The 15,067-nt window shown below is 34.6% G+C and overlaps 1 protein-coding gene across 1 annotated transcript in view; it reads right to left on the bottom strand.

Annotated features, from left to right (window-relative positions):
- The window catches only part of RYR2 (ryanodine receptor 2), an 864,696-nt gene that overhangs the window by 128,161 nt on the left and 721,468 nt on the right, over nt 1-15,067 (bottom strand). The window contains exons 75-79 of the mRNA XM_069064486.1: nt 12,324-12,420; nt 11,238-11,341; nt 9,782-9,833; nt 4,462-4,515; nt 3,142-3,165 (exon numbers count right to left, since the gene is read on the bottom strand). Of these exons, the coding sequence (XP_068920587.1) occupies nt 3,142-3,165; nt 4,462-4,515; nt 9,782-9,833; nt 11,238-11,341; nt 12,324-12,420 (331 nt within the window). The remainder of the gene's footprint in view (nt 1-3,141; nt 3,166-4,461; nt 4,516-9,781; nt 9,834-11,237; nt 11,342-12,323; nt 12,421-15,067) is intronic.

Consider the following 15,067-nt stretch of genomic DNA (forward strand, 5'->3'; position numbering starts at 1 on the left):
TCTTGATCTCTCTGAAGCCTCTGATACTGCTGATCACTCTTCTTGATATTCTCTTCAACTCGACGTTTCCAGGACACAGCTGTATCCTAGTTTTCCTCCTACTGATCTGACCACTCCTTTTCAGTCTCCTTTGTTGGGTATCCTCTTTCAGATCATGCCCTCTAACCCGAGATGTCCCTTAGGATTCTGTCCTGGGCCCTCTTCTCTTCTCCATCTATACTGCTTCATTTGGTGATCTCATCAACTCCCATGCATTAAATTACCATACCTATCCTGCCCTAACCTCTCTGATGACCTTCTATTTCTCATCTCCAACTGCCTTTCAGAAACCTCAACTGGGTGTCCTACAGACATCTTAAACTCAATATATCTAAAACAGAACCAATTTTTACCCCTACTGAAAACCTTCTTTATTACTGTAGAGGGTAACCATTCTCCCAGACCCTCAAGCTCACAAACAGGTATAATCCTTGACTCCTATTTCTTGTTACCCATATCCAAACTGCTGCCAAAGCCTGTGGATATCACATTCACATCTCTTAAATACCCAACCTTCTCTCTTTTGACACTATTACCACTCTGGTGTAGGACCTGGTCTCCTCATGTCTGGATTACTACAAAAGGCTGCTAGTGAACCTGTCTGCCTCAAGTCTCTCTCCACTCCAAACTATCTTTCATTCAGCCACCAAAAATGATTCCCTCAAAGAATAGGTCTAACCATCTCACCCGCCTCTACTCAATAAATTCCAGTGGCTACCTCTTACTTCTAGGATCAAATAGAAAACCCAGTGCGCAGCATTCAAAGCCCTTCATCTTCTATATCCTTCCTACCTTTGCAGTCTTCTTAGACCTTACTCCCTGACATACAGTCTTTGATCCAGTGACACTGGCCTCCTGGCTGTTCCATGAAAAGAAACTCCAATTTTTGACTCTGGGCATTTTCTCTGACTGTCCCACGTGCCTAGAATGCTCTCTTTCCTCATGTCCTCCTACTGATTTCCCTGGCTTTCTCTAAGTCCCAATTAAAATACCATCTTTTACAGGAATCCCTTTCTAACCCCTCTTAATTCAAGTGCCTTTCCTCTTTTAATTATTTCCTTATCCAGTAGATAGCTTGTTTGTATGTATTGTTTACTTGTTACTTCCTCCCCCATTAGATTGTGAGTAGGTATTGTCTGTTTGCCTCTTTTTTGTATTCTCAGCACTTAGCACGGTGCCTAACACATAGTAGGTATTTAATTAATGTTGACCAACTGAAGGTTTATGGGACAGGTTTTGGTTCACTTGTTTTTAGAAGTGAAAAGACAAACATTATCAGTAGTACACAATCAAATAACAGCAACTATTAATTCAATCCAATTTATAATAATTAACTATATTATAAAAGATGTAGTTCTTTCCAGAACTCATTAAAAGAATATCACATAAGAGTACCTAAGATTTCACAATAAGAGTAGCCACATGATATAACAATATCCATTCATTCTGAAGAAAACAAATGGTAAAAGAATTACTAGTTATCAGCTTGATAAAAGAGAAACCTATCTAATTATTTTTGCTTTTTAATCAATTATATTAGTGTTATGTAGCCTAAAGGAACAGTTTTGTCTCTTAGGTCCTCTATTTTGTTTCTTAACTTGACCCTCTGATTTTGTTGGTATGAGTAAACAATACCTGGCAAGAACAAATATTCTCCGAAATGAGGTATTGCAAAGGGTCAGCAAGGTGGCTTAGCAGATAGAGTGCTGGGCCTAGAGTCAGGAAGACTCTTCTTTCTGAGTTCAAATCTGACCTCAAACACTTACTAGCTGTGTGACCCTGAAAAAGTCACTTAATCCTTTTTGCCTCAGTTTCCTGATTTGTAAAATGAGCTGGAGAAGGACATGGCAAGAATCAGACATGACCGAAATGACTTAACAACAATCAGGGCACTGAGAGGTTAACTGACTTTAAGCTACACAGCCAGTATGTGTCAGGGCAGGCCTTTCAACCAGATAGAAACCAGATAGATCTTCTTTACTGTGAGGTAAATTCACTATCTGCTAGGGTTCAAGGCTCAGAAAAGAGTAAAAACATAGTATATGTAGCCAAGATTCATACAATATGTTGTCCAACACACTTATGTGTCTTGTAAGAACATGAAAACATTTTCTTATACATCACACACATAAAATATGTTCTTGTTTAAGAATGTTTATCTAGAGATTATGCTTTAGCGTTATAATTTGTCTTAGATTATAAAAGGACCAATATCAAATCCAGAAAATATCTCTATTTCACATCTGTCCCACTGTCTTAAAACTGGAAGGAATACTCAGTGGTCCTAGCTCTTTGTCATATTATTGGCACCTATGGAGAATCTCATATCTGCTATACCCTATTTGCTAACACCAGCACGAAGGGTACTCAAAAGCTAGTTAGAGGGAAGATAACCCTCCCTTGAAACCAAGAATCAAATTTTCATTATGCTAATTTTTAGATATACCTACTGAGCTCCTGAGTATACTTAAAAAATAACAAAATCACAGTTGCCTAAATCAGTAATTCTGGACCGAAAATTTGCCTCTTGGCAGAACTTAGAAAAAACTGCCATCACAAAAGTTTTGCATGAAGAGTTTCAAATACCACTTTGGATTACAGAGACCTGGAATGCTCTTTTTGAAAGTCATTTACTATCAGTAGTTTTTAAAATTTACATGGTAGCATATCATTATGATGACATTTCACTGAAAAACTGAACTCCTATCTACTTTTAGAAACATTATTAACTATCTACTTTGTTTTCTCAAAGCAAGAAATGTGTCAAATAACATCAAGAAAGACAAAGCCAGATGAAGCATGAATCTGATGACATCAAAAGATAGTCAGAATAATTTTTCTTGACAAATAAAGTTCTTAGGCATTACCATGCCTATCAAAACTTTGAATCGTGAATCCTCAAATTAACAAGAAGAACACACTATTCTAAACCAGATGAGAGACAATGATAAGACAAGTTGGGTTGCTGCCACAAACTTGGAGAAAGATTTTCAAGAATTTTTCTACAAATGCATCCAAGATGTTGGGTCTAACAAAGGTAAATGTCACAAGAAACTGAAACTCAGACCCAGACAAATACACATAGATATATATATTTTTTACCTTGCTGCGTTGGGATCCTGTGACCTTAAGGAAGGGTGAGGACAAGAAGCAAAATAGCAATAAACAAGTGTCCACAAAATCACTCTGAAGACAACTGATAGACCATATATGATGTGCACTTCAGACTATATCATTTGCTGCTTGAATGTTTTAAAAATAAAATTTACTTTATTCTCTAGTCAATAGAGATGAACTCAAAATTAGTAAATTTATTGGATAAAAAGGCAAGATATTAATTTTATGTGTGGGTTTGGGGGTCAGTAACTTTACTTATTTTCACATCTTTTCTATCATTTGTTTCAGTATGGCAGAGATGTGTATAGTTATTATAAGAAGGCTCAATATCAGAAAAGGTATTCAGTTTTAAAAAATCTTTGTAATGAGTCTACTATATTTTAGTAATTACTGCTGACTTCTGATATATTTTCAAACTATCATTCCAAAACTTAGACATAAACAAAGTGATGGAGAAATAAATTAATTTGATCTTATTTCAATGTACTGGTTTCTTAAAATTTCTGAATGGAAATGGAACCAATCATTGAGAAGAATGACAGTTACCAAAGAGTAATTCTTCTCATTTGAAAAGAAACAAAGTTACATAAATGTAGGGTTGAATAATACCTGCCTCTCTAAGGAAAAGCAACTGATTAATAATAATAAAGTTTAAAAAATATATATTTGTAGATAGGATATGTAAATACAAGAATTGATATGATAAATATTAGAAAAATGCAGTCCTAAGAAAATAGGCACCCCTGCCTCATGCATGCAAACTGTACCATGTGCGATTATCTACATATGTACAAGGAATGAGTGGTCTGATTGGCAGAAATCAAAACTGGCCAAAATCTTCAATCTTGTGACTTTTTAAAATTCAGGAAAAAGTTATTATTAAAAATATCCATGTGTTTTACATTAAAACTTAAGCCAAAATAAAACAGACTCCAACAGTGTTTCTTATCCAGTAAAATGTTCCCTCATTAAATTTCTATTAGGATTTCAAGGGGAAATATTTCCCAAGTAACAAAACATTTGAAAGTTCAATAGAAGCACTAGTATCTCTGAGGCTCCTGGGAAACACTCATTCTGAACATATGGGTTTTATTTTGTACTACTATTCTGCCTTTTCCCACCACCCCTCATCCTCTGCCCCCTTCCATAAATGTTAGGACTCAAATTTGTCAATTCAGCTTCTAACATGCGGTTCATTGACACAATAAGCTGCAGGAAGCATGAAGCAAGAAACATAAATGTCAGTTATAAGCTATGAAATAATGTTTCCAGGTAGAAAAAGAAAACAAAAAATGCCACTCTTACTTCAAAACTTTTAACTTCTTCTTCACCATCGTCATCCTCTTCATCGTGACAGCTCTGATAAGATTTAAAAAGAGGCAACAAGATTATTGTGCAGCAGGAAGGCTTAAGATAAGATATATATATATATATATATACATATATATATATGTATGATACAATGAAACATGTGTCCAGCAAATTACTATATAATTATTATTGTTAAGGATACTCCTACATTGAAATCATGATAGTACCAAGTTAACTATGGTATCAAATCAAGCAATAATAACAATAGAAATTTGTTTGGTGCTATATTTCAACCGGAGTGACAATAATGATAACAAGAATATTTCTGTAAATATTATGTTAAATGTAAATTTATGATTTAAAATGCAGAAAACATTAAATGGGTATTTTACAAAATTTATGTGTAACAGTTTGTTTTATGCAATTTGTAGCTGACATAGAGGCAAGGTAGGTGGCAAAATGGACACAGCCCTGGGCCCAGTGACAGGAAGATCTAAGTTCAAATTCAGCTTCAGACACTTACTAGCTGTGTGACCTTGGGCAAGTCACTTAACACTATTTGCTTCAGTTTCCTCATATTTAAAATATATTGGAGAAGGAAATTGCAAACCATTCCCAGAAACCTCAAATGACGTCACAAAGAGTTGGAAATGGCTAAAATAACTCAACAACCAAAAAAGCTGGCACATATTATATTGCACATATTTAACTAGATGTAATTGTTTTGTTCAATGTTGACTGTAATTACTTAAGAGCAAAGACCATGCCTTCTTTTTTCCTGTCTTGACACTATGATGCAAATATTTTTTTCAAATCGGTGTCAGAATATTAGAAGATAGGAGAATGTGACACATAGAAGGACGAGAAGAAAAAGGATCTTTGAACCAATGAAGCTATATAATATGCCCAAAGTTCTTCAAAAAGCAAGGTCTGGACATTCTGAAGAAGACACAAATTTCGACACTTCACAGAAAGATTAGGAAGGATTTACAGTTGTCATCAGTATATAAGAGAAACGTTAACTGTCACAGGAAGACCTGTCTAGTTAATAACATTACTATAAGGAAGATTTTCCTAAGTATTTTGGCAGGAATGTGTTAGCCTCTTTAGACTTGAAACTTGAAAACTTTTGGTAAAGTATGGGAACTATATAAATAGATCTGGAAAGAATCTGTTATTAAATTCTAACTATGAAACTTAATGACATAAGTGACACAAGTGATTATTTCTATCACTGCTGTCAATACAAAGTTAGGGCCCTCTGAAGAGAAAAAAATGATACAGGAAAGAAATAGTTCACTAAAATGACAAATGGGATTTGGCATTCTAAAAAATGGTTTAAGATACAGAAATTATGGGATTCCTCCCTCCTACCCCCCCCCCCCCCAAGGACTGAATTCAGGTCACGGAGATGATGTTTGCCTGGAAATTTACTAATCTGATATAAGAGGAGAGGCCTGGGGTTTAAAGTGAAAATGAAGACTGAAGTAAAACACTTTCAAATGAGATACTACAATAAGAAATAGGCAGTAAAAAGAAAAATAGCAGTGAAAGGGTCCAGTAATTCACAGGAAACAAGAATGATTGAGTGAAAAGGCATTTTTAAGCACTTGCTATGTGTCATGTACTGTTCTAAAAGCTAGGAATTTAAATAGAAAAATTGTTCTCAAGGAACTTGTACTAGTCTAATTGGAGAAGACAACCCAAAAAAGAGAGTCAGCAGCAGGACTTATGAAAGGTTTCTAAGTCCCAAGAGTGAAACAGCAAAAGTAGATGGTAGGCTGAAGAGTCCTTAGTATTCATTAACAGTTCAAATAACAGTGTTGGGGTCTGGAGGGCACAGAATCAGGATATATGGCAAGAACTGGTGGTTCCCCAACTCCCTGGGAGGAAAAGAATTGTTGAATTCATCTCATCCATCTTGTGAGTAGTCAAGCAGCCCAATAATCAGAGGTAAAAGTGGCAGAAATAACACCCCCTGTTTTGTGGGGAGGTGAGGAGATATATCTTGTCAAAGCAGTGATGACTAGCGGTCACACACCCTTGCTACCTTGGTTGAGTTGTTGGGAGATCCAGCCCCTTGTTGATACCAACAATAAACATTGCTTTGAGATACTGCATAACACATAATAGTATCAGCTACCACCCTGTTCGGAATGTCCTACTTTCCCTCAGAGCAGCTTGAAGCCTTGCCCACCCGGCCTGGACAATACAAAGAATCTTCATGAGCAATGACTGGGAAATAAACAAATAGTGAAGTACATTTTCCTCTACTTAGTTTTCTGAAATTTCACTGATAAATCAGTATACTGTACATGGACCCATCAATTTTGTATTACATTTTAAATCAAATTTAAATATATATTTAAGATAGGGTTCCATTAAATATTTACCTGCCACTCCCCATAACTAAGTGGCAGCTGTGCCCTCCTAAATTAGTTCAACTTACCTAAGTCAGATGCATTATATTCTACATTGGTGAAGAATTTACAGAATTGGGGCTGCTAGGTGGCGCAGTGAATAGAGCACTGGCCCTGGAGTCAGGAGAACCTGGATTTGGATGCGGCCTCAGACACTTAACACAAAAAATAGCCATGTGACCTTGGGCAAGTCACTTAACCCCAAATGCCCTCCAAACCCCCCCCCCAAGAATTTACATAATTGCTGAACCTACCAATAATGATTTCTGAAGAATGACAAATAGGAGAAATTCTATGGGATTGGAGATTCTCTCCAATTTTCTTTTTTTTTTTTTGGAGGGGGGGAAGGTAGGGCAATTGGGGTTAAGTGACTTGCCCAAGGTCACAAGGCTAGTTTTTTTGTTAAGTGTCTGAGGCCAGATTTGAACTCAGGTCCTCCTGACTCCAGGGCTGGTGCACTATTCATTGCGCCACCTAGCCACCCCAATTCTCTCCAATTTTCAAGATGAAAAAGGTTCCTACCAACCACGGTTCTAAAGACTCAAGATAGAAAATGCTACCCACCTTTTGACAGAAAGGTGATAGATTCATAGCGCAGATTGAGACATTTTTTGGGAGGCATTGCCAATGAAGGAATTTTATTTCATTATATATGAGTATATATATAAATAATTCCCAGAATTCTAAGATTAAATTAAACATTCAATTCAATGAACATTTAGTAAGTATCTACTCTGAGCAAACACTGGGCTAAGCTCTGATGCACCCATGCTAATGTGATAACAGAAATACTGTATCTAAGTTTTTTTTTTAAAGCAATTGTGGTTACGTAACTTGCTCAAGGTTACACAGCCAGGTGTTTCTGGGTGGGTGCTAAGTGTCTGAGCCTGGATTCGATCCCCCAGATCATCCCGACACTGGGGCCAGTGCTCTTACTCGCTGTGCGACCTGGCCACCCCTGTGTCTAAGTTTTAAGAGGATGAGAAAGGTACCAGAAGACTGGAGATGAGAAAAATATCTGCATCTTTTAAATAAAAAAAATGAAATGTTTAGTTTGACATCATTTCCCTGCAAAATTCTAAACAGAAGAGTTATAAGAACTTTCTTTTTAAAGGAGGACTCATGATTTACAATGGTATGGAAAAATCTTGGTATAGAAATTCCTTTCACCATTACATATAAGCAATTATATCAATTTGTAGAGATCCATAGGGGCGCTTTGAGGTTAAATAACTTGCTCATGGTCACACACAGGTAATGTGTCTAAGGCAGATTTAAAATCAATTCATTCCTGACTCGTGGCATTAGGCCATGCTATCTTTTCTTATAAAAACTTACAAAAGAAAAAAGGAAAATGTTCCTAAGTAGATTCATCAGGAAAATATTATACATATAATGCATCTAGATTTCAAGAGATTTGACAGTGTCTTATGATAACTCTGAGGATGTGACAGAGAAATATAGGTTCTATGATAGTAGAGAAAGGAGGATTTGTAGTATTTTTAAAAATATCAGGGTGTGTTGATGAGTGTATTGATTTAGTTTAAAGGGAAGTGTCTGGCATAAGGTCTGGGAATCTATCTTGGTCAACACTTTTACATTTTATGTGAAGATGTTAAAGGCATACCAATCAAATGGGCAAAATGACACACAAGGAAGGCAAATTTTGGCTTAAATAACAGAATAATCTCTAGACTAAAAAGATTTGGCTGGTCAAAATGGCAATTAAAATTAGCAGAATGGAAATACAGATAAAGTCCTATACTTAAACACAAAAAGATCAAGGGTATTGGTATATAAGAGAAAATTTGAATTAACAGTAGTACAGGTGAAGAAAAAACAACAGCAATGTTTTAAAAATTGCTTAGAAGTTTATTATTAATTTATAGTTTGAAATGGTAAACAAAAAGTTAAAGTAACAGTCTTACTAAAATCTACCCATGCTAATGTGATAACAGAAATACTGTATCTAAGTTTTTTTTTTTAAAGCAATTGTGGTTACGTAACTTGCTCAAGGTTACACAGCCAGGTGTTTCTGGGTGGGTGCTAAGTGGGAGCCTTGAGTTCACATGTGGCCCTCTAGGTCCTCAGGTGCAGCCTTTAACTGAATCCTTTTATTGAGAGGATTTGCTCTGCGACATTTGGATTCAGTCAAAGGGCTATACTTGAGGACCTAGAGGGCCACATGTGACATCGAGGCTGCAGGTTCCCCACCCCTGATCTACACTGATGGGAAGACATTTGGTATGTTGGACTCAGTCTGGGGTGTCACACTTTAAGAGGAACATTAACAAGTATACAATAACTGGGGAACACGGAGCAGGATGGTGAAAGGGTTTGGAAACCAAATTTTAGAAAAATGGTTGAATGATGTGAAGTGATTAGCCTAAAGGAGAGAAAATTTAAAGGGGACTGACAACTTTTTACAAATATATGAATGCTTAAAATGAAAAAAAAAATGGAAATTTATTCTTATATAGTTCTGGAGGGCAGAAATAGTGCCCGTGGGTAAGAGTTAAAGTCAGGCAAGATTTTGGTTCAGTACAAAGAATGTTTAACATTATTAAATTATATACAATACATAATATATTTTATTATAAATATAAAATAATATAAATTATTAAATTTATTAGACATAAATTTAAATTGTGGGAAAATAGAATAAGCTGACATATAGTAGTGTTCCCAATCACTGAAAGTGATCACAGACTACATAACCACTTGTGGCAAATGATAAGGTGATTTTTTAAAGTTATTTTCAACTGTAAGATCCTATGTCTTTACATTTCTAACTCTTGAGAATGATATTTAGATTGTTTTCCTATTTAGGAATAATCTTGATTTTCCACTGTTAAAAAAAAGATTTAAAAAATCATTAAAAGAAACATAATTACCTTGGCCATAATATCTGCATAAGCCATATATAGGAAATCTTCTTCCAATTTGCTGGAAAAAAAGAGGAGGAAAAAAAAGAATGCCTTTAAGCAGAATAACATTTTTAAATGTCCTCATTGCTCCTTGTAATAACTGATTGTATATTCAACAGATACATTTAACTTTGGATACACCTGCTTACCTGGAGGAGAGATTTCCTGAATAAAGCCCCCAAAAGATCTTGAATCATTAAAAATAATAGCCATCATAAAATACATTGTAGTGTATTTTTTCTGTAAAAAAAAGTGGCCCAGGACATCATCCAAGGTTTATTAACTCCATTTACATACAACTACAATATTTCTTATTATTTGATTTCTTTGACTACAACCTATGAGAATCAGCACATTAGAGGAGGTACACATTGGAAGATTATGAGGTACCAGACAAGAGACTGCACTTTCACATGAAGTGACAGCTGATAGCAAGGCATGAAACACAAAAATTAGCAATTTTGGGGTATAATGGTCATATCCTATACCCAACACCAATTAAGGTAACATTATGCCTTGCTACTTTTATCATATGAGAATGCTTCTTTGATTGTGTTATAGAACCAATCAACTGGATGCTACGAACTTGTAGGCAAGAGAATATGGGCTAGACCACCTAAGTGGCACAGTAAATACTAATCCCTAAAAGTTAATTAAGATAATTGATAACAATTGATAATCAACAGGGAGCTCAATGATATAAGCTCATTAAGGATAAGATTAGAAAATTACTCCAAACTCTTCAGGGATACCTCTATGACCTTGAAAGGAATATTCAGTCATTGTCTAGGATCCCATCCTGCAAATTCACATAGAAATTTTGAGAAGCTACATTATAATAATTAGTAGTTGTTAAAATGATCCTGAATTATTAAGATTGGACTAGGCTCATATTTTCTATTTAATAAAAATGAAGTATATAAAATTTGTTTAAAAAAAGGTTTTCCATCTAGAGTTAGAGATGTTAAGCTCTTTACCTATGGTCAGTCACTGAGCTAATAAATACCAGAGGAAGAATTTCACCTAACACCTTTAGGGTTCTATTTTTTTCCTCTTGACCATACACATAGTCACTACAGAAATATCCTCCACTCAAGTTTTTAGGATATGCTTAGTCTTCTTGCTTCTCAAGAGGATAGCTCATTTTGAAATTTTATTTCTTTAACATGGCTATTTTAGGTAAAAGAAAAGCAGTTTGGGAAGAAGGATCAGAATAAATGGAACAACTTAAGCACAAAAATGAAAAAAGAAAATGAAACTCAACATCCATCTGGTGTTACTCCAAAATAATGTTGTTCTCTATTAAAACATTATGACATTAACTGTAGTGAGACAATATCATTTATATTATGTGCATGATTCTACTCTACCTATGTCATACAAGCTTTATACCTTATTATCATATAGACTTTCCCAACCCTACCATTTTTCTGTTAAGGCTGTTCTACTAAACAGGAGAATCAGCTGATGCAGAGGATCAACTTTCTTTATGCCTTCATCTTCTTCTGGTGGTTCTATTCCAGGTTTCTGTAAGAATAAAATAAAGAAAAGAAAATTCTTAGATAATATTAGAACTGTAATGACAATTCAAGAAATGATTAACATGGTGAAAGAAGTTTCTTTTCCTTCCCTGATGAAGAGACATATGCGTTCTAGAATGAAAGGAGAACAAAGCAGATTCATATTGGGCCATTTAAGAATTTCACCAAACTATATGACAGTTGAATGAATTTTACAATTGTTTAAAACTTCTGAATAGTATTTTTATGAAGCAGAAAAATGGCCAAGGACTTGTAGAATTGACACCCAGTATCTTTGGTTTTGAAAGACTTAACCAGGAATCATTTAGCAGAAATTTGCAATAAATTGTCATTTTATTTTACAAAATATAAAAGGCATTTAAATGTAAATAATGCTGATTTTCATATCAAGTATTATTTTCATTGTCCCTCTCCAAATAACTGCTAAAAAGTTTATATGATTTAATTTCAGATAAATTCAAAGTTTGAAATACAATTAATGAATATGATAAAAGATCGTCTGTTACTGTCTATGGAAATAACTTTTGAAAAATAAAAAAAAAAACTTTTTCCTTATATTCCCCTTTAACTGTATGACTAAACTTTATCAATTATGCAAAGGCTTCAACCTTGTTGTATAGTTTTGCTTGCATCTATATTACTCCTTACATTTTACTAGAACTTCTAGGACTTGTTGAATTTGATTCACTTATTGAATCAATCTCTAATTCTGTTTCAAGACTAAATTTCCAATTCCACAAATACCTTTTTGCAATGGCTGTTTTAATGAATGCAAAAATGTACAAATGTATTGATATTAAATGAATGCATTTTTCCCTCTAAAAAATGAAGAATACTTTTCCACAAGTAGAAAATGTCTCAAAGACCAACAAGTTTCTAATTTTTTTCCATCAATATTATGACTACTGCTGACAATAAATTCCTTTTCTTGACCCCTTGGGAATGGAATCACCCCAATAAACACATACTGCTAAATCTTCTATCAGTTTATCCTCAAAGTAATGTTCTTCTGTTTCAATCCAAGATTTTTCATATCCTTGAAGAAAGAGGTTGACAGCCCGATGCCTAAAGAGAGAAAAAAATTCAAACAATAAATCATGTGAAAATGAAACATTATTAGTTACATTGTATAGTAATTCACACTGAATTTTGTTACCAATAAGAAAAACAAATTTTCCTAATCCTGGGTGGTAATTCTGTCTCTTCGGCTCTTTTAACAAATAATTATTACATGTATACTATATTCATAGCACTATATTAGGCACTGGGGGAGATACAAAGAATAAAAATTATCCTCAAAAAGCCTCTAATATAATAGTACAATACACTGGGCTTGTATTTGGTATAGCACATACACAAATAGCACTACTACTGAATGATGCATAACAAGTATATAGGAGAGGTGGAAATAAATGTCTATCAGGAAATCAAATAGCTGTTGATTGAACAAGGGGGTGCTTTTTATATTTTTTTCTTTTTTTTTATTAATTTGTTTGTTTCCTTTTAGTTTACAGGATTCAATTCCACAATTCCTTGAATTTCACATTTTTTCCCCCTCCCTCCCCTTGGTGGCTTATAGTCAAGTATAGGATCTGTAAATACTTTCACATTATACATTAGTCAGGTTATAAGGACGGATTGTACCAGCTGGAATGAAAAATGGTAAAGAGGACATAAAACAAAATAAGAGAACGAAAAAGATCAGGTATTTTGCTTCCACCTGGAAATAAACTTAGTTCTTTCTAGTTCTTTCTCTGGATACACATATTTCTCTCCATCATGAGTCTTTTGGGATTGACTTATATCACTGCATTGCTGAGAAGAGTCCAGTCTATCAAAGTTGGTCATCACACATACATTGTGTCTGTAATTGTGTACAAATTTCTTCTGGTTCTACTCTTCTCACTCAGCATCAGTTCTTTTAAGCCTCTCCAGGTAAATATGAAGACTGCCTGCTCCTCGTTTCTTATAGCACAATAGTATTCCATAACATGCATATACCACAATTTGTTCAGCCATTCCCCAATTGATAGGAAGGGGGTGCTTTTTACAACATTTGCTCACTGACGAATAAATGGTAAACATATAATGTTTTCAGATTGCTGGTCATTTTTTACAACAAATTTGAACCTTCCTTCCTTCTCTTTCCCACCAACTTCTGCACAAACACAAACTCTGAATCATTTCCTGCTTTCTTTTTCTTGGCATTTTGTTTCCAGCCTTATTTCACATTGTCCCCTTTCATACACTGTTCCAGTCAAAGCAGTCTACCAGTTATTCCTCATACATGACATTGCATCTTGACTTCTCATAAGCTATCAACTAGAGTTGGAATGTATTCTCTTGAGACCTCTGCCACTCAGAATCCATTTTGCCTTTCAAAGCACAGTTCAGGTACCACCTCTGAATATGAATCCTTTCTTAATATGGACCTTATTTTTTACCTTGCTCCTCAAAATCCTTTGTGTTTTGTAATTGTATTCACTTAATCCCTGGGTTTGTCTGCGCAGGTAGACTCTTACGTATTTTGCATTTTATACTGTCTACAGTTATTTTAAAAGGAATTTCTCTTTCTCTTCCTGTTGGGTTTTGTTGGTAGTATATAGGAATACTGATGACTTCTGTGGGTTTACCCTGCAACTTTGCTAAAGCTGTTAATTATTTCAACTAGTTTTTTAGTTGATTTCCTATGGTTCTTTAAGTATATCATCTTATCCCCTGCAAAGACTGAGAGCATATAAAATAACACTGTCTATTTTTATTCCTTCATTTTTTTCTGTTTGTCTTATTGAGATAGCTAGCATTTCTGGTACAATACTGAATAACAGTGATGATAATGGACATCTTCCTGATCCTGCTGTAAAGTACTAAATTTTATTCCTGTTCCAGATAATGCTTGCTCTTAGGTTTTATATAGATACTAATCATCATTTTGAGAAATGTTCCATTGATTTCCATGCTTTCAAGGGTTTTTAATTGGAGTAATTTTTTTGTCAAAGGCTTTTTCTGCATCTACTGATAAAATCATATGATTTTTGTTCTTATTGTTACTGATATGGTCAGTTTTCTGATAGTTTTCCTAATAAATTGCACTTGGTCACAGTGTATGATATTTGTGATATGTTGCTACAATCTTCTTGCTAGTACTTTATTTAAAAATGTTTTGCAACTATATTCATTAGAGAAATTGGTCTATAGTTTTCTTTCTCTGTGTTTGCTCTCCCTGATTTCAGGTATCAAAACGTTATTTGTGTTATAAAAGTACTTGGTAGGACTCCTTTATCTATTTTTTTCAAATAGTTTATATAGGATTGGGATTAATTGTTCCTTAAATTCTTGGTAAAGTTTACTTGTGAATCCATCTGGTCCTAGGGATTTTTTCGTAGGGAATTCATTGATAGCCTGTTCAATTTCTTTTTCTAATGTAGGATTATTTAGGTATTCTAATACTTCTATTAATCTGGGTAATTTATATTTTTGCAGATACCCATCCATTTCATTTAGATTGTTAGTATTATGGGCATATAAATGGGCAAAAAAACAATAATTGCTTCAATTTCATCTTCATTGGTGATGTATGAACCTTTAAAAATTTCTGATACTGAGGATTTGGTTTTCTTCCTTCCTTCCTTCCTTCCTTCCTTCCTCCCTCCCTCCCTTCCTTCCTTCCTTCCTTCCTTCCTTCCTTCCTTCCTTCCTTCCTTCCTTCCTT

This window comes from Petaurus breviceps, unplaced genomic scaffold, assembly GCF_028583685.1.
Source record: "Petaurus breviceps papuanus isolate PSGF00001 unplaced genomic scaffold, PetGlider_PUasm1.0 90633, whole genome shotgun sequence".
In the NCBI taxonomy this organism is placed as follows: Eukaryota; Metazoa; Chordata; class Mammalia; order Diprotodontia; family Petauridae; genus Petaurus; species Petaurus breviceps.